This window comes from Melanostigma gelatinosum, assembly GCF_949748355.1.
Source record: "Melanostigma gelatinosum genome assembly, chromosome: 7".
In the NCBI taxonomy this organism is placed as follows: Eukaryota; Metazoa; Chordata; class Actinopteri; order Perciformes; family Zoarcidae; genus Melanostigma; species Melanostigma gelatinosum.
The window spans coordinates 16,248,729-16,273,571 of NC_136640.1; the positions used below are offsets into that span (position 1 = coordinate 16,248,729).

Below are 24,843 nucleotides of genomic sequence, written 5' to 3' on the forward strand. Positions count from 1 at the left end.
GGAAAACAACAGACAACTTGATTACAAACATATTTATTCTCACAACTATCACACAAAAAAGAAACAATTACAGAACAGACCGAGCAGTTCAAGGCATTGGAAATGAAAAAACAAACCACCTCGTTTCTACTTCAATAGACGACAGTACATCCCCCTCTAGGTTTGCACTGTGCATGCGCGTATGTGCTTATGTTCGCAAGTTGTGTGAGGGACGAGGCACAAAAGAGTGGCAGAGTAAGCGGTCTTATCGGGCATGTGCAGGTCCAGCCTCTCTGTTTTGAGTGCGTGTCAGAAAGTGAAAAGAGTGCGAGCTGCTGTGCTGGTCTCCTGCTTAAAGCAGCCACCAGCCCCACACGGCCAGGCAGAGAACAACTGGCCGACTTAAGACAGACACAGTTGTGATTTATTTTGTCACTTACTGACCCACTCTCCGCTCTGCTGCTTCCCCAAATAACAAAAAGAATGAAAACATGTCAGTTATGTTCACAAAAAAAAAAAAAGAAGGCCGGGCCACCAATCATTTGCCAAAGGAAGAGTGAACGGTACAAGTACAATTCATTCACAGGGAAGTAAAGAAAAGAAACTAAATACAATTGCTTTGTGAGCAAAACTTAGTCACACATTTAGAGCCGACGTTGACGATACAGAAACAAGAGGAAACTTGCAAAAGCAAGAATACTACTTTGCATAGATGGTAAGTTGCTACTGGCAAGCCAGTTTGCTTATGTTGGCGATCAGCCTCTTGCTGTACTCCCGATGGTCAACGGGCTTCACATCCAGCACGGTGGCCTTGATCCTGGATTCATCCTGTCAGACAATTAGAAAACTCGTTTAGATGACATGTGACATCACAGTGTGTCGTTAAGGTAGTTAAAGGACGGCAACACGCACCATTTATTTTCACTGTACACATAATCACAGATTCCTGTTGACGTGTGATGTTTATACAGTTTTTCCCCAACAAAAATCCATATTGTGTGTAATATCAGCTTGTACGAGTCTGCTTACAGTTGACATAGATAAGACCCGACGGTACATTGCATATGCTGACAGACTATCTATCCGAGCCAGATTTGATCGGTTGCGCTGGCTTCTCGAAAATATTATATGCTACAGAATTTAACGCAGGAAAAGGTGCTTGGGTAATTTAGATTTGGTGTCATCACATATCCAGCAGAGCACACGTTGATGTGCAATACTGTGGCAAGCTCTCATCAAGGACAACCATATACCGTAACGTCCTTCAATACAAGGGACAAGCACTGAACAAAACACAGCCGGTGTCAAGGAGACAATGGGTAAGAACTATAAAGCAGAACAAATATGACCATTACCAACATGTGCTGCCGAGTGGAGCGGTGTCTTCAGGGTAAGTTGCTAAATAGTTTGTTAAATACGTTGCTGAAAAGTTAATATGCAATTGCCCCTTTTATTTTACCTTTTGCAATATAACTAATACAATCCTGCCCCAGACAACATGTCACTCATGTTCAGGCCCGCTGCGTCTTCCTCGTGTCCTGACTGCGTACAGGTCGCACATTATGCCCGACTTCCATCAACACACCGAAAGCCTCTATTCCCTGCTAATACACGCCACTCAGAAACGGCTAGAACACAGATTAGTTACCTGCGTTCAGGAAGAGCGTCCATCTTGCTGAGGCCAATGCAATGTATATCTATAAAAAACTAAAAAACCGACAACGCATGCCCCCAGTGACGTGTGAGGTCAGGGAATAGTGGCCGATGTTATCTCTCCATCCACCCATCTGCTGGCTCCTCCTCGTCCCCCCACGACAAAGTGGCATAATGTTGGGACCGCGTATGTGAACCGCGTTGGCATTCAGATGAATGGTTCACAAAAAAAAAGCAGCAGCTTCTGAAGCCTTAACCACCTCCACAGCTGTCTAGACACAGGAAGGTCGTTTCCACCAGAGCCGTTATTCTCTGCATTTAAACAGAGGTTACACTCATTTTGTCTCCATTAATCCTCTGCAGCTCAAGTGGGTGAAATGTAAATCATCTCTCTTTGGACTGCTGCCCACTTTCCTCCAGAATAGCCCACAATAATCCCTTTGCTAGTTTTATATGACGCAAGAGAAATAGCACAAAAGACATTAGGATTTCATCATTATAGTTTGACATAAAGTAGAACAAATTGCCGTGCGAATCCTCTATATACGGTAGATAAATGAACAGGATACTAAAAAGTTGGTAATGCCAGCCACGTTGACACATTACAGATAAAACACATTTTGGCAAAGGAAGAGAAAAGCTGTCAGACTGTTAATGGAACATGATGTTACGCCATAACACAATAACAGCACGGTGTTCATCTTCCCACCAGAGAAACAAAGGATTGCATGAGCAGGGCTTTGTAACGGGGGTTTTGTTAAGACTGTGGTTGTTTCGGAGTGAATCTGTAAGCAGCCAACATCACGTAGTTGGAACATGTGGTTCTTACGCAGCACCAGAAAACTGGTCAAGTGCAACCAATCTTTAATGGAATGGAAAACCAGTAGCAGTCCCACTTCATTCAGCCTCTGCGCTCACACCTTCCCCCTCACCATCGCCCCACAGTAATGTAACACCCTCCATCACGTGATCATCGACGGTCACATCCTGGAAGACAGACGGGATTTAGAAAAAGGGCCAAAAGAGAGAATATTAGCTGACAGAGCTGGGCCTGCAGTGGTGCAATGAAAAGCCTTGAATGTCCAATTATGAGCTGCGCCAGCAGTGTCCTCCCTTTGAGAACCGTGAATCAGTTACAGCGTCTAGACGCGGCCTACAGGGACAATGAGACCTTAACAGCACAGCAGTTCAGATATACCAGCCGCAAGCAGACATCTCTAATGTCAGGCAAGTAAAAGATTGAGGACTGTCCAAGAGTCAAGTACTGCGTGGTAATATTCAAAAGATTGCCTTTTGGCAGTAACACCACAAGTATAGAAATATTAATATAACAAAGTAATTCAGCCACTGACATTTTGAGTTACAACACGATTACCGACATGCAATATTAAAATGATTTGATTTATGTGAGAACAACACTACGCACATCATGCTCACATGAACCAGCTTCACGCCACTTGTTTTGAGAAACGCGCCGTAATTAATCATAGAATGTTTTCATTTGATGACCCGAAAGCTGTATTAAGTGGCAAAGCTTTTGGGTCTCAGTGACACCTTGTTTTATCCTTGGAAAGGCTTTATGCTCATTTATTTGAGAATGTTGATGCCGGAATGACATTAATTAAACTTGAATGTTGTTTTTATCCCAGATGAGACGCCCTTCTCCAGTGGCTTGGTTTTGCTCATTAAGCCTATTTGGCTTCTTGTTCGGTGTGATGTTGAGCGGTGTGATACTAACAGTCCAATAAATCGTGATCATTCTTTATAACAATTACAGTCTTCTATGTAATGTAGAGATAGTAATCATGTTCGCTGTACTTGGCTATATGTAATATATTGTGTAAGGGTGTAACTAACATTTATCATTAACATCTTAGATTTATTTTGGGAAAATGTCAGAAAATTGTGAAAAGGTTCTCACATTTTGATATTTGCTGGTTTTGTATGTTGAACAATCTTTGGTCATGAATATTCAATGAGATAAAACGTCAGTCGTAACAGTTAGTACATAGAACAGTGTTCTAGTTTAAAAAACATGTTCTAGCTGTGTTAATTTGCTTAACAATTAAATGTATTCATTTCCAAAATATTCTTTTGACCAACTTTGTTATCCTGTTTCAGTTTTAATGTTAGTTATAAACACATGAGGCTGAAACTCTGTTTTAATGTCATGATCAGAGATACTTTCATCATGTGGCAGGTTCAATTAAAAATGAAGAGTTTATTCTCCTCAACTGTTCTGAAAACCCCCGAAAAAGCGCTCCCGTCTAATCTTAGTCTCTCTGTGATGCAACAGGATGAATGGGTGTCATTCACTTCCTTTGTCCGACATCAAGCATGTACAATGACAGTACGGGAGCGCGGCGCACAATGGCTGGCTTGTAGCATTGAGGGGAGGAAAACAAACTGAAAGAGGGGTTGCAGGTGTCTCTGTTGAAGGAGTCTCTGTTGAAGGAATACGAGTGTGGAGGCAGCAGCCAATACATGCTTGTAGAGGTGCCATTGGCAGTTAGGATGCCGGGCTGAATGTGACAGACACAGAGGCCTCTTCTGTGGTTTGGAAGGCGGATGAGCCTCTGGCTCGGCTCCACACTTCCTGCTCAGAGCCCCAGCCCAATCTATTCTTTTATGTGCGTCCCTCAAAAACAAACCTCTATCTGTGCGGCCTCCCGGAGATAGTGACCACGACTAATCTGTGCGTGCGCCCCTCACAAAGCCACTGAAAATGAGCAGCAATCTCGGACAGAGATTTTTTTTCCAGAGATGGCTCCGTCAGTCAAAATGAAAGCAGTGCTGTTAATGAATGGGAAAACTATCAAGACTTAAAAACACAAACGACTAAAACATAAAGGACCTGTTTATGTGCTGCATTTCCAGTCTGCCACGGAATGATGATGGCTGAGGGGATTGAGGCGGCATATTTTTTTTTCCCCCTCCCAGTCTTATAAACAGCCATATTTTCTGTTACAGCAACAAACCCGGAGGCATGATATCAGACGATTGCCATCCCTGCTTTACTCACGTTATACGTTTCTAGCTTCACTCGGCTGCGGAAGACAAAAGTGTTGAAGTTGGCTTGTTGGAAAATCTCGTCAAAGGCAACTTCGTTCTGTAACGGGGAAAAAAACAAACATTTGATTGGCTCAATTTCAAGAGGTACACACATTATTTTTAATCGAATGTCAGTTTCATCACAGTTTCAAGTGAAAAATAAAGCAACTGAAAAACAACTCAATTACTTTGAAAACTGGGATTTTCTCAGTAATTGTAGCTGGAAGAGACAAAGCACGGTGACTTTTATACTAATTTCTCCATGCAGGAGTGTGTGAGTGTGCATATCTGGCTGTAACTAAAGCCTCTTTCTCTTCCCGAGGCCAGTATTATATATTCAGGGAGGCGAGTCTCACAGAGTCCTTGAGCTGCCCCAGGTAAGCTGCATTCTGGCCGAGGATGGCCTCCGCACTCTCCTGGAAGCAAGTCACCCACTGGTTGTCGGCGTAATCTGCAACGTTGGCCTGTGGGATTATATGGAAAACAAAAGGCAAGCGTGAATAGGAAGAAACGTGACACGCATGTGCACAAGTATAGATTGCTGGATGCTGAAATATGGTACGTTAACCGAACGCATCTCTCTGCTCTTAAGAAATTGTTACATCCTCTAATTAGCCTTTAACCTGCTGGCAAAACAAGCAGTCACGACGCTCTTGTGATACATACAGGGGAAGGAAATTCACAGCTTATGCCACAGCGTGTGAGGAATAATATGTCGACTGGTGAGTGGAACTAAACGAATGCCGCTTAGTTCAGAGGCCTGGCTGAAATTGCTCTGTTGCTGACTAAGTGAGTTGTTGTACCTAATGTCATTTGTTCTTTCGTAATAATGTCGGTTTGCGAACGAGCTTAGAATAAAAAGGCCTGCGTTTGTCTCTTCCTCCGTGCACGTTCTGTAAAATGACTAACAGTATGGAAAGCTGCAGCGATTAACCCAACATGGCTCTGATTTTAAACACCAAAAAAAAAAATCTAAAAGTAGTAGTCATCCCACTGCGTCTCAAAAACAGCAGAGTTGGCTTTAAATGTCTCTGCCAATGTTGAACCCGAGGGAGCCGGGCCACAAGGGGAGAGAGGGGCTTGAGTCCCGGGAGGCAGAATAAGGACAGGGACTAAGGAGAACAGGCAATGAGAATAGGGATGATATGCAGAGCCTCAGCTGCTCAACACTAAGCAGGAAGAACAGCCATTCAAGATATGTGCATCAGCAGAAATGCTCGTGTGTGAGCACGGCTGAAAAAAAAGAGTCGTTAGAAGCTTTATGGAGGCCAGTGCTGAGTCACTCACAGAAAGGATGAGGCGGTACTTGAAGTTGGGGAACTCTTTGTCACACTTCTCACAGCGGAACATGCCATTGTGCTGGTCAACCACTTTTTTGTTGCAGTCTTGGCTGGGACAGGCCTGGTAGAGGCAGTTTTCCTTGCGCAGGTACACTATGGTAGCTATGCAGGTGTAGTAGTCCGCCTAAAAGAAAGAGGGGAATACAAACAAATATTCATATCAACAGAAGTTCAGTGCTGAATAATGTTACTGGAATGTGCTTCTTGCTGGCTTTTAAATATGTTCAGTTGAATACCAGGAATAATACTGCATGAAATAAACATTAAGATGGCATTTTAAGAGAGCGTGTAATGTGTATGTGAACAGTCAGAAAGCAACATTTGTGTAGCAGATGCAAGAGTTTTATCCTCCCAACCAGAACCCTCATGGCTCCGACACAAATGCAAACTAGTGCGGTGAGCTGCTGCGTTTATGGGGAACCGGCAAACTTTTGAAACGGACTGCACACAAACAGCCTTCGGGAAAGATTCTTCGGCTGCATGGAAAACACCCCGCCAAGTGACACATCGGATAGGAGCGGGTGAAGGCAAGAAGCCGCTCTGGATATGCTGCGACGAAGGGACGACTGGTTTCAACGTGCTTGCAGACGAGGCACATTGCTTCTCCTCGCCGGGAAGGGCAGACCCTAATGTACTCGACAGATAGCTGATGCACGCCAACGGCTAATTGTTTTGGACAGAGCCTCCCTCTCCTACTAACCTCAGCATTGGCTGTGACAACAGACGATGCTGCGCACGCCTTGATAAAGGCTAAAGGCCAGCACAGGGTCAGGGAGCAGCGCAAAAGCGAGGCCGGCTTGGTGAATTAAGGACATCAACCTATCATTAACGCCACTATAAATGTGAGACTGCTTATTGTGAAGAAACACGTACGCCCTCTGTATCTAGAGTTTCTTTAAAGGACTAGAAGGAGAAACTAGGGCTGGGTGATGTGGAGAAAATCAAACTTCAACAGTCGACTATTGCTGCTTTCACAAAATATTCACACACTGATGTTTGATTCATAATCAGTAATGTGGATATAATGACTAAGTGGGTGACTAGAACACCTAGTAATAAACCACTTTACTGTAAAGCAGAGTTTCAAACCAGGAACAGAACACACTTATAATACAAATGTACGAGACAAGATATCGATTTAGATTTTTAGAATATAGCATATCGACATATTGGAAAAACTGGTATATTTTTGGAAAATTAGAAGGCATTTTTTAATATTTCAATGATCTGGGCCACCGAATTCATTCCTACGGTCAAGAGCAGCTTTCTTCCAAATAAATACACAATTAAGATACTTTGCCGAGTGGTACAAACTCTTGCTAATGTTTCCAACATCGCTAAAGACAATAAACAAAAAACGCAATTTATTGAAAAATATTTCCTGAAAACAATGAAAATCTATTTCCTCTCTTCTCTGAGTACAGACCATTGTGTTCGTGTGAAAAGGTCATTCGACCCCAATTAACTTCCAGAACGGGACGATTAATATTCAGTGTCATTTTGGATTGGCAGAAACAAAATATGAGGAATTCACCTGGAGCCCGCTGGCTCTGCTTTTTTAAATTATTGTTTTGATTTACCGAAAAACAACCCAGACATCAACCTCTGCTAAATGAGGTGCAATTAATCAAGTAAATCCCTCTGCAATTAGTGTGTGAGTGACCGGCGCTGCCACAGAAGAACTTGTTTCTAGCCACCGCCACAGGCCTCTAACAAATGCAATGTCAGGCCAACAAGAGGAGGGCGACCACGTGCTGTCAGAGAGGGCACGGGAGCCGTGTGGAAACCTGAGATTGTGACACAAAGGCTTTTTGACAGGCACAATTAATTGCAACAGACTTTGGTTTGGGGGGGGGGGGGGGGGGGGGGGTTTGACCCCCATGCCACCCGTGTATGGGATGTCTCAAAGGAGCTGAACCAAGGCCGTCCTCAACCCCTCTGTCAGTACGGGGCCTCATCACACGCCATGCTGAGGCGGCGCCCCGGGTCAAAGCGTCCCCTCCTGAGCGGCAGGAAGAGGACAAAATAGATGGGTGCTGCTTGAGCTGCATTGTGAGGCTGTAGACCAGGGGTGTCAAACATACGGCCCGCGGGCCGGATCCGGCCCACTGCGTCATTTAATGTGGCCCGCGAATCCGCCAGCCAAAAAAAAAAAAAAAAAAAAATTCTTTTTTTTACAAAAATTTAAAGTTAGATGTGAAAATAAAAATATCCCCATGGTCGAAATTATGAGATAGAAAGTCGAAGTGATGAGATAGCATGTGTGCCGACATTAAAACTATCACAACAGGTGGACAGGAGATGCAACAACCCATAAAGAGGATTTCCAACAAGTGATCGTGCCTTTCTCAACATGCGTACTTCTCTGCACTTGTGAACTCGTGGACTTGTGAAATGTCATCAGTGCCCAAGTACTGTTCCAATTCAAAGTTCACATCGAGCCAAGCACGGTCCTAATGCCCGGATGTGGCTCCGCCCATTTTACCGGGGATGCATCGGAGGTGACTTGTCTGTACTTGGGACAGCCAAATATCCCAGAATGCATTTTGTACCAGCAACAGTAAACAATGGCGGAGGAGAAATCACACAACTGGAAGTTGAAACTTTCAAAATACTACTGTTGTTAAGTCACAGAAAGTAATTTTAGGATGTTTTGAGGCGAGAAGTTAGTTGTTTAAGCATTTAAGTTGACCATTCGCGCCGCCGGTCTCGCCGGGGGCTATTTGTGTTCATTCGCAGTGGACGCGCCGGAGAGGGGGCGTGGCTTATCGCCCTGAAAGCCGTTCAACTGTCCGCCATTAACCATGGAAAAAAGAACCTATTTCTGCTTAGTAGGTGTTGTGGAAGTCACAGATATCCCGGGAAACTAAACTAAATATATTAGGAGAAGTTACATTTACACCATCTTACATTTACAACCGGCCCTTTGAGGGCGACCGTGATGCTGATGCGGCCCCAGAGTGGAAATGAGTTTGACACCCCTGCTGTAGACGATAGAATAGCTGAAGTGGAGACACTAAAAGGAGGAATGATGAGGAAGCAATACGCCTACGATCCGTTACTGGAGAACCCTGCAGCTGTGGCCATAATCAGAAAGAATTATGACGGCAACCCGTGTAGGACAAGCGCGCAGTTTGAAATATTTACCAAAACATATCTTACACTTACTGTGGCCGTAAAGATAACCGCTACTCTGGTTGAATCCATTTCTCTTTGTTTTCTCAGGAGTTATGGGCCCTTAAGTCCTCCCAGCTTCCAAAAAGACAACGGAGCAAAATTGTTCTCGTGTCTCTCGGTGCCTTATTATAATTGCTTCCATCTAATAATGGCCCCATAGTCTTAATGGGATACTTTCATCATACTGTGATGATTACTAATGTGCAGATCATGTTAAATGACACAAGTTAAGATCTCTGCGCATGTCACATCATCCGCTCGGGACAACTTAAGACACTTCTTACACACCACTTCCCTCGAAGGCGGAAATGAAAAAAGGGGGAAATTAGAGAAGGACTTTACTCATCGGAGGGCAGTAATCGCATCTCAGAGGGCAAAGAATAGAACCTGTGTAATCAATACCAGGGATGAATGTGACTTTCACCATAACAATACACAACACAGGAGCAACAATCAGAACCTTAAGCACACATACCTGGTGGTGCAGGGGATTTTATTATTTTTTTAGGATTTCTACCTTTGCAGAGCTACGAGTGACACGGTCACATTAAACCAGACTATTCGGTCCTTCGTTTATTGGGTAGGTACTGCACTGACATACATTGTGCACTGTGAGTTCTTAATACATGCAGGTTGGCTGTGAGCACCTTCATATGTATTGTTTGGGATTCAGCGGCAGGCTTTCAGTTTGTCCTTGAATATCTTCAAAGGATCATCCTTGAATAACAATACGTCTGGGGTTACCGCTGCTTTGAATGTCGGAGCGCCTCAAGGCAAAGTCGAGCACGTGTGTGTACCTTGTCTCCGTGTCCCAGGTTCTCCGTCTTCACGTCAGACAGAGTCTTCCAGTTGGTGTTTCCTCCCCCGCCTCCTCTCGCCTCCGTCAGAGACTGTCCGTCCATGGCGTGGCCCTCCTTGTCGTACCTGTTTAGAGAGAGAACCGATACCGGTCACTGCTGATCTCTACCCGGTCACGTGTAGCTGCAGGACTGCAACTCGTGTTTAGTTTCTTGATTGTTTTCAACATTTTATGGAACAAACAAAAAAATGAATCAGATCATAATCCGGTTTATTTTATCCGACAGACGGTCCAAAGCAAAGATTTTACTTTAATATGATAGGACAAAACTAAATATTCATGGTTGAGAAGCGGAATATTTTGCCTTTTCGCTTAAAAAATGCCTTAAAGTCTCGTCTCAATAGCTGCTGATACATTTAGTCAAAAGAGTAATCCAGAAATAAAGCTGTGGCTTCAGCTCCGCACAGCAGTGCCTCATATTTACCTCGTTAAAAATAAATTCAAGAAAGCTGCATTTCCACATCGGAGATGCATAATGCTGGCACATTGAGGCCTACTTCAGACTGCTGCTTTATTCATTTGAATACCTCCAAACCAAAGCAGGAGACACAACAGTCTGCTCTTCACATGGCTGTCAATAGACTACAGGCTGTCCGTTTAACAGGTCACTTTAAAAATACAATAAAAAATGTTCCAGACAAAGCATCCACTTGTGTTTGTCAAAGCAAGGATGGCTGAGCTGAGAGCCGGGCAGGCTGAGGGACAGATGAGCTGGCCAGGGTCAGGGCGGTTACAGTGATATCAGAAACCCATTCACGCCCAATGTTCCCCGGTAACTCAGTGAAGACAAAAGGAAGAAGAAGAGAGGAGGCAAAGTAGAAGAAAGATGGGTGGGGGTAGTGTGTCAGTGTCAAATGGTCCCAGGGATCAATAGAGCTTACTAATCTGTTGGCCACGAGGCAGAGTGGTGCACAGTGGGAGAGGTCGGGTTGTAAATACAGCAACAGCATGCTTTGCTCCTGGAGGCGGGACTAATTGAAAATATCCCCATTAACGCGTGTGTGGCCAGAGCGACGCACACAGGCTGCCAATTTCCCCACATTGGCAAATGTGAGCAATTCTTTGCGGTGGCGCCACATCCCTCTCGGGTGTACCTGCACTGCAGACAGCCAGGAACATGCAGGAAGATGTTCTGACACATCAAAAAACGGACAAAATGGAGAAAGCTGTTTCTGTCGTGGCTGCTCTCCAGAGACAGATGTTCTACAGGGGGAGAGAAGTGTAGTGACAACATAGCAGAGCTGATTAAAAATGCATTGCACTTTAAATAAGGTAAGAGTTGGGAGAACATCATTAAATTCACTGATGTGTGTCTGGTTTTTTAAATTTTACATGGTATGGCCCCACCTCCACTTTGTGATTTTATTAAACAAAGCGCTCAAAGCAGCAGACTCACTCGATCTGCTTCAAGAGGTGATTGTGTCATTCCACATAGGTCAAGCTCGTTCAGTAAATCTACATTCTCTGTGAAGGCAGCTCACTCGTGGAATACTGTGCCACCACACATACGCACACAAAACACGTACCAAGCATAACTTAAAGAAATGGCTTGTTGCCAATCAGGTGTGCAAGCATTGACGTACTGTCTGTCCTGCCTGCTTGTTTCATCTATATGTGCATTTGTCTTGATCAGTGTTGCTATTTTCCATTTTTTTTGATGTGTATGTGAAGTGCTTCAGTGTTACATGTGCTTGTCCTGTAGGTGGGTCCGTTCTGTTTTGTTAAATATGTTTTGTTAAATCAGAGACCGAGGAGCTCAGGAAACAGAAATGACAGCGCAGACAGCGATCGAAATGAAGGAAACAAAACGAGGACGTGTCAGACTTCGCTGAAGATGTGCAACAGTCAACTGGAAGCAGGCAGATCCCAGCTGTGTCAGTGAGACAAACTATCCGCAGAACCACCGAGATAGATGACTGGAGGCTTGGCAGACATGCCGTAGACATGTCAAATGTCAGCGTGCCAATGAACAAGGACGGGATGACGAAGACGAGACGTGTCAGAGGAAGAGGCACGAGGGGAAAGTGTCAGTCAGCCGTGTGGCAAAGACCCCCATGCCTGGGAAGCGATTGGCTAACAAAATGCCACTTAGTGCTAATTCAATGCTGCAGCAAAGCATCCGGGGGTTTGGTACTGTGGTTCACTTTGTCAGACACTTGTTACCCAATTTGGTTTGAAACATTCAGGAAGTCAGTTACTAATTCAGTTCAGCTCATAACTCAACAGCAGCCATTCAGCTCGTACATCTGCCACTTGTTTTTTTTCTTTAAATCAACACAGCAAAGGGAAACGTGGGTAAACTAGCAGTCAATTAAATACGGAGGCATCGTATTCATTAGACTGCCGTGTTAAAGCTTGTTGGCTTCTGGGCCGACATGGTTAGTGTCACAGCCACATGCTGTGGCCTCGACATGTGGAAACACTGGAGTCATGATAAGGAAGACAGAGAAGCGATCAGCTTGGACTCGTGTGACTAAATTAGTGCGTGTTGAATGTCTTCCGTTGAGAAGAAAGAGTCGTTACCAGAGAAGCGACGGTCTGGGAGAAGGCAGCACGGCCATCTCTAGAGGAGCTGTTGCCCCCTAATGGACAACCGCGTCTTCACACTCCGATGCACCAATGTGAAGTCAGAGTTTTTACCCTGAGAGGAACTTGGTGTAGGTTTACTGTCAAGTTGGCAACCTGTGTCAAGAACTCTCAAAAAGACCCATGATCAAGACGATTAGTGCTGAGTGCAGCATTCTTACTTATAAGCACAGTGGAAAGTGCTGAGTGGAACGACTAACACTGCAGTACGAGTTGGAGACAATGGCCCACCAAGGAGACTTCATTTGAGGAAGCCCCGAAGGTCTGCGGCAAAACAGAATCAAATTAAGACGCCTCTGCATGAGTGAAACAATGTCTCGGCAGCCTTGGCTGTACTGTAAAGCCACGTCTTTGTTGTGCTGTGGGAGAACAAGCTTTGGGTTCTTCTGTGCAAAATGAAAAAATATCATCGCCACAAGCTTGATTTAGGGTTTAATTGATTTGCTCCAATGTTCTGTTAACCATAATTCAGACAGTCAGTCAGTGACACACTTGTGGACAGCTACCAACCACCCTGAGAACCAGACAACAAAACACACAGCATGTATTGAACAGCATGAGGCAGGCTGAGACACAGCTCTCAGACATGCAGCACAGCGATGTGAGTGAGGTCTGGCCTCCTTCCATCTGTGACGTTTAAACTGTGGATGCTGCGAAAAAAAAACATGCAGGAACACGTTGACTAAAGAGGAACCACGGGGGGGCGATTCCTCCTCTGCAGTGGACAAAGCAACAGAAGAGTAACTAATCTAAGTTCTAAATATACATCAGAAATAAAAATAGATTTAATTTAAATAAGTTGTGAAAGACTACAAAGGGCTTAGAACATTGGGATGGATATATATGACGGCCATTCCCATGCTCACTTAGGGTTCATACGTTGTTGCAGCTAGTTTGGATTTCATATACAGATTGGGTGCGACCACTTAAGAATATTTAAAAACACAACATTAAGACACCAAGACATTGAGCAACAGCATGTTGCAGCGATTCGATGGCGATCCCTTCTGTTCTGGAAACTGCTCACAATAGTTAGGAAAGCCTTAGATCCTCTTAAGGCCCTCTAGGTCTCTAGTTTGTAGGTGTAAAGTCTCATGAGGTTATTATCCTAGAGGTCACGTTACATCAATGTGAAAAGGCGCACATGAATTGGGCTTGCTGGCGACAAGAGTCTCAGCTTTCCAGCGATAGAGTGATTCAGGACTTAATAGTGCTCAACAAGCAGAAGACCCGGGAGTGGTTGTGATAACGGAGCACTTTCTATCACAATGCAAATATAATAACTTACAGTATAATCCCATCATATATAAAAAAATAAAATAACTAAGCAGTTCACAGTAGTTGGCATTCTAAGAAATGAAATATAAAAAGTAAATGTTCAGAGAAGCCAGAAGCTGGCGGTGATATCATCATCAAGAAACGACTGAGCCAAGACGTCTGATTATAAGAGTACGTCTGAGCATATTTTGTGATCTGCCTCTTTCTCTCCTGTAGCGTAGAGTCACAGTCCACCGCTCTGATGATGCAGATCGGCTCCTCTGATCATGTAGAAATGCTCTCAGACACATTTGTCAAGGCAGAAAAAGGGCCGCATTCGACTCGTCACAAATTAAATTTGAACGTTTTTTATTTTTTTAATTCCTCAGTGCAGAGCAGGCCACTGGTATTGGGAGGTAAATAAATGAAACTCTTTGGATGGAATCAATCAGATCTCCGGCTCAGGAATACGGAGCGGAGGTGACGGATCAGCCATCACCGCGCTGGAGCGAGATTCAACCCCCGCTGCGATGTGACGGCGCTGCCTCAGTGCCAACCTGTACACCGTCATACAGCCACCTAACACGGTGTCACAGACACCGACTAGGCGATGTCTTTGTTTGCAAATGGATAACAAAAATGACAAATCGCATGCATACAGTGCATGATTATGTTTTGGAGCGGGGATCATTTAGAAAATAAGGAATCAAGGAAGTGACGCGGGAACCCAAATTAAAGATGAAAGCTTCGGTCTTAAAATGTTTCTATTTTCCATTGCAAGACTAGCCGAAAATCTTCAAACGGTAAGAGTCGCATGCCTTAATTGTGTTAAGTGTACAATCCTTTAACTCTGCATTTGGCTGTGGTACCTCTAATAGAAATCAACTAGAGTGCAATAGACATAGTCTCCATGTAAAGATAACTACTCTGACTTCAAGGGCAAAGATACCTTGACAAAAAGATAAAAACAAACATGAAAGAACACGGGTACACAGGCAAAATAAATGCTACGATAATCATATTCACACAGAAATTAGTCTGATTTCATTTCATGAAATATGTTTTCCATTTATACATAATGTCCCCCCCCCCCCACACACACACAGTGGCTAATAGGGGGAAACCATTTAAATCCTGTGAGTTCTCCAATTTCGACAGCAATGCTTGCTTGTAAGTTTATCTTGCAGCGGGTGAAATAAATGAGAGAAAGCCCTCTGGCGTTTAAGATATATCATGTTTCATACCGGCAATGAAAGCACTTTGTCACCGGTACACAGTTTTCCACACTGCATTATCTATGAATTTCAGGCTCACTTACCAGCCTCTGAGCTTATACGCCTCGGGGATGTCTGGGTTGATCATCATGTTGCTGCTGAAGCTTGCGGAGAGGGACCGGCCACCGAAGTCCGAAACCTTCGCCCCCTTTATGGCTACAATGGGCTGCGTAGAGCCGTCGAACTTCTCTGCCTACGCCAAACGAGAGATGTGGAAACACTCATTAAAACTTTGTCGTTACTTTTTATTTGTCTGGATTGCTTCGCTTCTGTTTCTTGGTTCATCAAGCTATTTGTTGCTATTTTGTACAAGAACGTTAAAACCCTTATGCATCGAAACGGACATTTTTCGGCTGTGTTAATGCATATGGAAAACATTTTGGCGAGAGTGTGAATGGTTTTTCCTGAAATTTGGAGGTTGGACCTCAGCTTCAATAAATCAATTATAATAAATAATAATATAATAGCTAAAATACACACTCAGAACCTAAGGGCAAAAATGTCCCCATTAAACATGTTTGATATTACAGCATAACATCATGCATTCTATTATTTTAGGCTTTCAGCCTATTTCATAATTCCTGTTTTTACCGTCGTCTTCCCGATTAAGCCATTTTCTGGAAAGCGGCTCATGACGGCAATGCTAACAGATGATGATTAGCAGGTCTAATGTTTTCATGGAGATCCGCCATATAAAGAGAGTTCATTGAGCTAGAGGAAAGGTCTAGGGGGCAGCCAAAGTCTTTAGGGTTCATCATCTGGGGACCATGAATCTCAATCCATCGAATAGGTATTAAGAGATTTCAGTCTGAACCAAAGAGATGGACCGACCAAGAGACAGACCTCGCCACTATGTACTTTGAACACATTTCTAAAATGACTTTATTCTTTACTGTTAAAACCTGAGGCCCCAACAGTGCAGCCTTCAGTGACGGGGAGAAATATCTCCAAAACCTGCTTCTTGGCATTGTTCTTCATCAACTATACATCTTGTGAACCGCAGCAGGTCCCCGTGGAAAAGGGGTCTGTGTCAGCCAAACAAACGGGGAACGCTGCGCTTCTTGTCAGGAGGAAAGAAAACGGCAGCCAACTCGACACAGCCACAGGTAAAAATCAACCGCACTGGCACAGTTACTTTATCACCCCGTGACAACCACAGCCGCCTCCATTAAACACTGCACACATTACTACATTTCTTTGGCTCTCAAACCGCTGAACAGCAATCAAGAAATGTTTCTTGCTGACACAGTCTCACCAAAGACTGAACATTATGAGCTTCACAAAAGGTGGCTGCTTTTTATACTGCCGGTACTCTGGTCCTTTGTGTTCACCCTGTGCATGCGAGATCTGGCTTCGGTTCAGCTTCAGTAAACGGTTGTTCTCAGAGGACGACGAGGGGAAGGCTTAACCATTACAATAAGCATGTCTATGCATTATAATAAGGTGCGGAATTGATTTTTCACCTTCCATTATAGAAAGCTCCAGACACTACTTACTCTACCTCATTACGCGTTCTACTATGCTACGATGCTATGCTTTTAATGGTTTTATGTGAAGCACTTTGAATTACCTTGTTGTTGAAATTGCCTTGCCTTGCCTTACTCCCCCAGTCTAATGTCTGCACTCACTTCCTCTCCCCACAGCGTGACGGTCACCATCTTCCCAGACATATCCATCAAGTTGAACGTCCTCTTGGACACTTCCTTGTTTGACTTGGTGGTGAGGCGGGTCACTTCGTCCACACTCCTACACACTCCGATCACATCTGGAATAGAAGACATACACCAGTGCATTAGCAGCATACACTGGATCCATTTCTTTATTTACAACCTCAACAGTTTACAGTTAAAAGTTTGAGTCATAATACCGCTTATGATATTCTTGAGCGGCGATGACCAGATAGGTTTAATATCTCCCGATTGTTTCCAAATATACATATCATAAATATTGATCGTGTTTACGCCCACAGGTCAGTCTCGGGTCTCATGGTTTCCGGCACAAATTGGCTCGTAGTAAATAAGTGATTCATTCATTTCAAATCAGGTGCACTGACCTGTGGACCGGGCACTTGCATCCATAATGGAGGAGCTAATCCAAGAAACAGCCTTTAATTGTTTCCACCAATGCACTTTATCACGCATACTTTATTGACTGATGTAATCAAGCGTGATAAACGCAGAGCCTTTTATTTGTGAATGTGCAAGAGTGGCATCGCCAACATTACTCATCTATAAGCCTGCACCGACTGGAAGGGTTTTAGATGCATTAACCATGATGACTAAAACTTACGACACCTACCGGTAAGCTGGTGAGAAATTACTCAAACAGCACGTACAAGCTGAAGTTTTCAGTAAAAGAATTACAAGCAGAAGACTCCTTAATATCACTTCATTTTACCTGTGACGGCAGGTTCTCATTTCCTCGGCAGCTCTGCAGTCGGGCCCAAAGTCAATCAGCACTGCAGCCTATTACTGTCATCGGTATTATTAATACTGTATGCTCGTATGCTGTAATTACCCCAACCTCGCCTCGCATCCGGCTCTACTTTCAGCTACAAACTCGATCCTCTGCTTATGATAACTTATTATTGGCTGCTTGGGAACCCCTCAGCAGGAGCAGGGCTCTGCGCTCCGGTTGGTTGGTTGGTTTTGCTTCTCGCAACACGCCAGCGCTTAAAGAGACTTATGGTACGTTTAGGCCTCGACAAGAGCCCCACAGCGCTCCGTGAAGGAAAACAATGTGCACTTACACACCGGGAATCACAGAACACACTTACATGAAATCCATGTAGTTTAGTGCGCGGTACGTTCACTGTTGGGATCTAATTAGCTGCTTGTATACACTGAGATAAGACTTTGTTTAGGAGATGGGAGGGAAAAAAGGGGGGCTCCAACTGAAAGAAATAAAAAACTATATGTTTATATTCCTCCACCATATACTTTAACCTGTCAAGACAGTAGGCAAGATGTAATTATCATCTTACATAAGCTGCCGTTAAATGTTTTATTCAGCTGTTCTCGGAGGGTTAAAGCTGACAGTTTCACTCATTTGTTAGATCCACTCTCTGACTCTATAAATATCTAGAGACACCTGTGATAATTGCCAAGAGTGAAAAAATAAATAAATAAATAAAAAAGGAAGTGTGCTTAGAAATCGGCAACCTGAACCAACAACACTTCAAATGTCGGTCAACAAAGACATCCTGTTTGAGCAGAACTCTGCTAAATGTGGGGGTTATGTATCGGGCTCCATGTTGTCATTTTGACAGCATGCCATGTTTCTGTAGTCAGGGCTGCAGGCTCCTTTCCACTAAAAATACAGTCTGGGCACATGAGGGGAAAAAAAAAAAGATAAGTTGAAGTTGTCTTGGGTTTTTATGACGCATGTTGGGTTAAATGCACGTGTAGATCCTCACCGACGATGGCGTCTTTCTCTCGGCTCTCCAGGTCACCGATGGGGACGAAGTCGCACTGAATCACGGGAACATCACAGTCGTCTTCACAGGGGATGATGGAGGAATCTCCGTTGAGGGTCATCTCGTAGTCATTCTTCACCGATGTGTACTGCTTGTTGGCGATCTTCAGGGAGCCCTTGGAGACGTAGTAGACCTGGCCCCACACAGATGGATGAACCGCGTGTTATTCAGAGGTCTACTCGGGAGCATTTCACCGGACTGAACGGTGCAAACGAGATACGACTGCAGGCAGTCGGTGTGTGTGTGTGTGTGTGTGGGGGGGGGGGGGGGGGAAATCAACAAAGGCTGGCAGATGATCATAAGCTGCTTATTGTACGGGTACAGTGTAGCCAGACAACTCATTCAGTCTCTGTGGGTTTTAACTCAAAGTGCTGGCAGCTGTTGATAGAACAGTGTGCGGCCAAATCCGTGAGTTTTGACAGGTAATTAGGACGGTCTGTGCCGAATCATTATCTGGAGGAACGTCTCACCTTGCCAACCTCAACCAGGCTGAAGAACTTGTCCACCTCTTGGTTGAAACCAGTCACTCTTATCTCTCCCTGTAATAAAACAGAAAAGTTGGTTAACATATCAACTGCCAGGGACAGTCCAGGATTTCCAACTCATGATATCTTGTGGTTTATTCACACGTAGGGCTGGGCGATAAATCGATTTAATCGATTAATTCGAATGTGTGCTTTAAGGCGATGTGTTTTATTGAAAATCGAGAAAATCGCCCCCACCCCTTTTTCCCGTAGTAGAGTGCGCGCGCATTGTTTACAAACTAAAACAATGGCGGCCAGCAGCTTCACTGCTTTCCACACGGTGGAAAGCCATCACGGATGCAGTCGCGATGTATATCGCAAAAGATATGGTGCCCATATACACCGTGGAAAAGCCGGGGTTTATTCACCGTCTCAAAGCTTTGGACCCCAGGTACGTGCTACCAAGCCGTAAACATTTTTCTGACGTTGCCTTGCCTCGGCTGTACAATAGTACACGCCAAAGGATCTCTGCGGAGCTGGAGGGGATGTCATTCTACTCCGCAACAACTGACCTGTGGTCCAGCAGGTTGACCCAGACACCGATCCACTTGACTGGTGGAAGCGTCACCAACTTAACTTTCCAAGGCTAAGTACTTTAGCAAAGAAATACCTCTCTGTGCCAGCTACAAGTGCCCCCTCTGAGAGGCTTTTCAGTGTGTGGGGGGGCATTGTTACATGCCACCGTGCATGCCTGAAGCCAGAGGTAGTAGACAGGCTTGTCTTCCTGGCAAAAAATATTTAGAAAAAACATGCACTACTGTTTAATACTGTTGGTTATGTTGTGAATGCACTTGATTTTGTTTACATGCACTTATTTACTGTGCAAAATATGTTATGTTGATGTTAGATCAGATGTTGCACTTTTGAAAATGTGAATGTTAAAGGGTCATATACATTTTATTTCATGCTGTGTTTGTATCAGTGTATTCAGTTAGAAAAGCTTACTGTAAAAAGTTACATTTGCACAGTTGTTTACAATGGAAGGCTACTATTTAATGCCATTTAATGTTATGTTTAATTTAATTTTATATTTAAATGATTCAGGCAAACAAAAGAGTGACCAAATACTTTTTGTATACTACAGGCACCTTTCTACAATGTTCAGGTTTTGTTTGCACTTTATTTTTATCAACCTACTTGGGAAAATCATCACAAAATAAAAGAAAAAATTGTTTTCAACAGCTTCTGTCATCTGCAAAAAATTTTGGGGGAAAAAAATCGATTTAAATCGTGAATCGGATTTTTTGTAAAAAAATCGGAGATTTTTTTTTTAGGCCATATCGCCCAGCCCTATTCACACGGCATTAAAAAATCAACACTGGCACCACAACACTCACGCTCTCATCCACAATCTCCATGGAGAAGAGCTTGCCATCACCACGAGCGTTGCTCCATGTTCGGATGCTGCTCTTGTTGGTTATACGGGCGCGGATGGTCCACCTACGGAGACAACAAAGAGTCTGAGGTTAGTCACGTCGGTGTTGTTCATTTGTGACCTCATGGGATGAGATTGTAACCACACATCTGCGTGTTTATCTTCATTAACTCGTGCACTTATTCACCAACTCAACCATTTAATAATCGGTGTATGTTGCCTGAGCAACATTGCATTTTCTGTAGGCCAGCACCACATGCTGCATCGGTGGACTTCAAGATGCCGACTACTGATATCCAACAGTTTCAAAAATAGTGATTTCTTATAATAGTGTTGCATTAAAACAAACATATTTGATCATTTTAATTTATTTTTTTTATTATTGTGACCGAGAGCTTTTGCATTTTCTAGAGCTCCTTCCAATGAAGTAGTTCTTCATAATATTGTGCCTTATATTGTCTTCAATGTCTAGCTTTAACATGGCTTTTCTGGTGCTTAGTAGTTTCTTCATTGCTATTATTTACTTGTTTTTAAATCAGAAATGTATGCATGTTATTACTGTGCCAAACGTTTCATATATACACCCTTTTGACATGCCCGGACCGGGAGGCGGACTCACTTGGACTGGTAGGGGTTGAGGCTGGCGATGGGCACGACTTTAGAGCTGCCCCCCGGAGTACTGGGCATAGCAGATGGGGTCTTTTTCCCAAAGTCTCTCCCGAAACCTTTTTGCCCTGTCGAAGGAATGAAGAGAGAAATAAATGATCAATTAGGAGCCGTGATGGAGAGGAGTCCAGAGAGAGGCACATACATTATTCATCAGAGACGAATTACAAAAAACAAAATCCAATTTCTTGGGAATGCAACTGCTCGATCACTGCAGTTATCTCACTTCATGGGGGAAGTTTCGTCGAAGAAGAACCCAAAGACTGGAAGCCACACCACCACTGCCGGCTGTCGAGTCGAGCAACAGGAACGACTCAAATAGGAAACAAACATCTCGTCACGCCAAGTTGGTGGAGATGTGTGATGCAGCATTTTTTGGTGAGAAGGATGAGTCACATTTCACAGAATCAGGGCAGAGTGTGAAACGCTGTAACAAACTGGATGTGCTCTTCCCCGGGAGAGCTGTGCGGCCTGACTTTGAGATTTTTTTTCCCCATTCGAACAAGCGCTGCACATTTGATTTGTGTGCGTCTCACGCGGAGGATTAGAGAGTTCAAAGTGTCCACTTAAGTCCTCGCACTTTGCCAACCACAGCACTTCTGGTAATTAAGCCTCCAGATCAACCGGCACACACAGAGAAATGAACGACTGTGCTGATGAGGGTGCTCGCCACACGGCAGATTAAAGGGATGAATACCTGCTATGACACGCTAGAAGACGGCAAAACCTCCCCGACAGCCGGATTGCACATCTCCCCTGGTTCAAGTTATTTGCAATGCTGTGATCCCCCTGCTCATCTCTGACATGAACAAACTAGACAAATTAATCCGTTTGCTCATGGGGTTAACATACGCGCGCCAGGTTCTCTGTGCTACTAGGTATTTATTTGTGTGTTCTACTGTGCTTCCAAAAAAACACTACGATTGACTGGCAGAGAGCACTATTCATCTACACAAGGCTCATAGTTGTTCAAGTTCATGATACCAAGCATTCACATGATAAAGGGGGAAGCTCTGGAGAACTTGTGAGAGTCAAAAACCCTCGAGAAAAGGCTCGAGGTAGCGTCAAATGAAAATAGTTCTCAATGGACCTTAATGCTGCGTTCACACCGGTCGCGTTGATCTTTTGACGCGCTGCAAAAAAGCGTCCAACGCACTGCACAATCGCGTCCAACGCGCCGCCGGTCGTGTTCACACCAGACGCCGCAAAATCTCGTAGCGCCGGAGAGGGGGCGTGGTTTATCGTCCTGGAAGCCTCCATCTGGCCGCCATTTCTTTCCGCCGTCAACCATGAAAGGAATAATGACAATTGCTGCTCTGTACATGTTGTGGAAGTCCCTCAAACGTCGGAATGCCAAACGCCGTCGTCTCTGGGTCCATAACAGCATCCGTAGGCGCACACAGCTCGGTGAATTTCACAGACTTCTCCAGGAACTACGTCTGGATGACTGCCGCTTCCAGCGCTACATGAGGCTAACCATTAGCCAGTTTGATGACCTGTTGGCTCGGGTCGGTCCCAGGATTTCTCGACTGGACACCTACTACAGGCGTTCCATCTCAGCTGCGGAGCGCCTGTCCGTCTGTCTCCGGTGAGTGGCAGTTCCATAAAATAAATTAATGAAAGAATGAAATAAGTTCAGGCTTTGTCGGTCCACAACAGGGCAAGGAAGCCACTTTAACATAGTTTTTCTGAATGGAGTTTGGATCCATGATGGAGCCGAAGTCCGACAATACTCAAAATAACGTAATCTAACGAAAATCACCAGCATTTAAGATGTTTATTATTCATGACAGCAGCTGTGCAGTCATAGCAATAAAAAACGACTTATATTAGCAGCTACAGTATGTTCAATAACTGTTAAATTGAATGTTCTTCTGTGCTGCAGATATCTTGCTACTGGTGACTCCTTTAGGACCATCGCAAACAGCTTCCGTGTCGGGGTCTCCACTGTCTCCGGTATTGTCCCAGATGTTGCCACAGCTATTTGGGACTGCCTTGTGGAGGAGTTCATGGCTGTGCCCACCACAGAGGAGTGGAGATCAATTGCTGTGCAGTTTGAGGAGCGGTGGAATTTTCCTCTCTGCTGTGGAGCACTGGATGGAAAGCATGTTGTCCTCAAAGCCCCTGCTAATTCCGGATCTCAGTTCTACAACTACACGGGAACATTCTCATTGGTTCTCCTGGCAGTTGTGGATGCGAAATATTGTTATAATAATATTGTCTTAAGTTTTCTTGTAAAACTACAATAAAGAACATGGACAAAGTAACATGAAATGAAGTGCATTTATTTATTGAAAATGTATAGAAAAACATATACAAAAAACAAACTAATTGTTACAAAATACAAACTAATTGTTTTTTTTTAATTCCTGGTTCGTTCCCTGGAAAGATTGTCCCCCAGACATTTACTCCGAATGTTCCAAATTCAGCACCACAGTGCTGGCTTCATAAATTAATTTGTGAAATTGCAATTTTATATATTCCTTTTGCTGGCGTGGCAATCTTTCCAGGGAAGGAACCAGGCTCCTCATGAAGAGTTCATCCTCAGATTGTGGTGGAGCTGGTGGAGCAGGGGTGTGTCTCTCCAATGCCAGCAGAAGGCGCTTCTGTATCTCCTGCTGCTTCTCGATCCCTGTTGGCCTTTTTGGGGCCCTTCTTTTTCCTGTATGACATGGAAACAACATATTTCGTGAAACTATTGCATCCCATCACTACAATAGCTTGTAAAGTAAATATTTGTAATTGTGAAAAACATACCATGAATGCATAAATTGTATTCATACAAAAAAATGCAATCCAACTTTTGTGATGTACATACCCATGGGTGGAGCAGGAGCGGGAGGAGCAGCAGGAGGAGGAGGAGCAGCAGCACCTTGAGGTTCTTCCTCACCGTCCTCTGATGACCAATCTGTTTCATCTTTGAACATGAACAATAAAACAATTTTATGACTCAAAAGTGCTGCTTTAATTGAATAGTAATTTGCCTTCAAAGCTATGACAGTATAGTGGTTTAAGATCCGGAGCCCAGGGTTCAAAGCTCCTTTATTATAACTTATTTTTGCTCATGAAACATTTTTTTTAATAAGTATGAAGACTATACAGAACCAGGCTTTGCCAAATGAAAAAAACAAACCTCTTGCACTGCTTTGGCCTGTCGTTACTACTTCAGCTGTAGTAATATTTTCTGTATGACTTAACTTTGCTGTGCTTTTGTGTCTTCACTTCAACAAACCTCTCCTGTCAATCTCAGATGGCCCTGCTGCTGCCTCAACACATGTCGTCCTGCATCTGTGAAGTACTCTGCGGTACTGTCTCCCTCCCCCCTCCCCATGTTACCGCTACTCTCCCTGGGAGTCACGAAGGGGTTGAGGAAAGACATAACCGCAGAGTACTTCCACTTCTTTGATGGCCCTGCTCCTGAGCCACTCTTTCTCTCTGTCTCCTCGCTCCTCTTTCTCAAATAGGTGTCCCTGAGAGTCTTCCACTTCCGTCGGCAAATCTCATCTGACAAGGAACGCACGTATTTAGTGTGAAAGCCGGTGGTTGGGCTAGCTTTCATGCTAACATGGTTCATATAGCTAGTTAGTAAATTACAACCGATAGCTAGAATCAAGTAACAAAGACATA

General features: G+C 44.1%; 1 protein-coding gene across 1 annotated transcript in view; it reads right to left on the bottom strand.

Annotated features, from left to right (window-relative positions):
- Positions 1 to 17: 17 nt before the first annotated feature.
- The window catches only part of rpa1 (replication protein A1), a 27,871-nt gene continuing 3,045 nt past the window's right edge, over positions 18 to 24,843 (bottom strand). The window contains exons 7-17 of the mRNA XM_079271418.1: positions 21,170 to 21,284; positions 20,513 to 20,615; positions 19,122 to 19,190; positions 18,592 to 18,784; positions 16,805 to 16,941; positions 15,221 to 15,369; positions 9,998 to 10,124; positions 5,971 to 6,147; positions 5,040 to 5,147; positions 4,655 to 4,741; positions 18 to 807 (exon numbers count right to left, since the gene is read on the bottom strand). Of these exons, the coding sequence (XP_079127544.1) occupies positions 703 to 807; positions 4,655 to 4,741; positions 5,040 to 5,147; positions 5,971 to 6,147; positions 9,998 to 10,124; positions 15,221 to 15,369; positions 16,805 to 16,941; positions 18,592 to 18,784; positions 19,122 to 19,190; positions 20,513 to 20,615; positions 21,170 to 21,284 (1,370 nt within the window). The 3' untranslated portion in view covers positions 18 to 702. The remainder of the gene's footprint in view (positions 808 to 4,654; positions 4,742 to 5,039; positions 5,148 to 5,970; positions 6,148 to 9,997; positions 10,125 to 15,220; positions 15,370 to 16,804; positions 16,942 to 18,591; positions 18,785 to 19,121; positions 19,191 to 20,512; positions 20,616 to 21,169; positions 21,285 to 24,843) is intronic.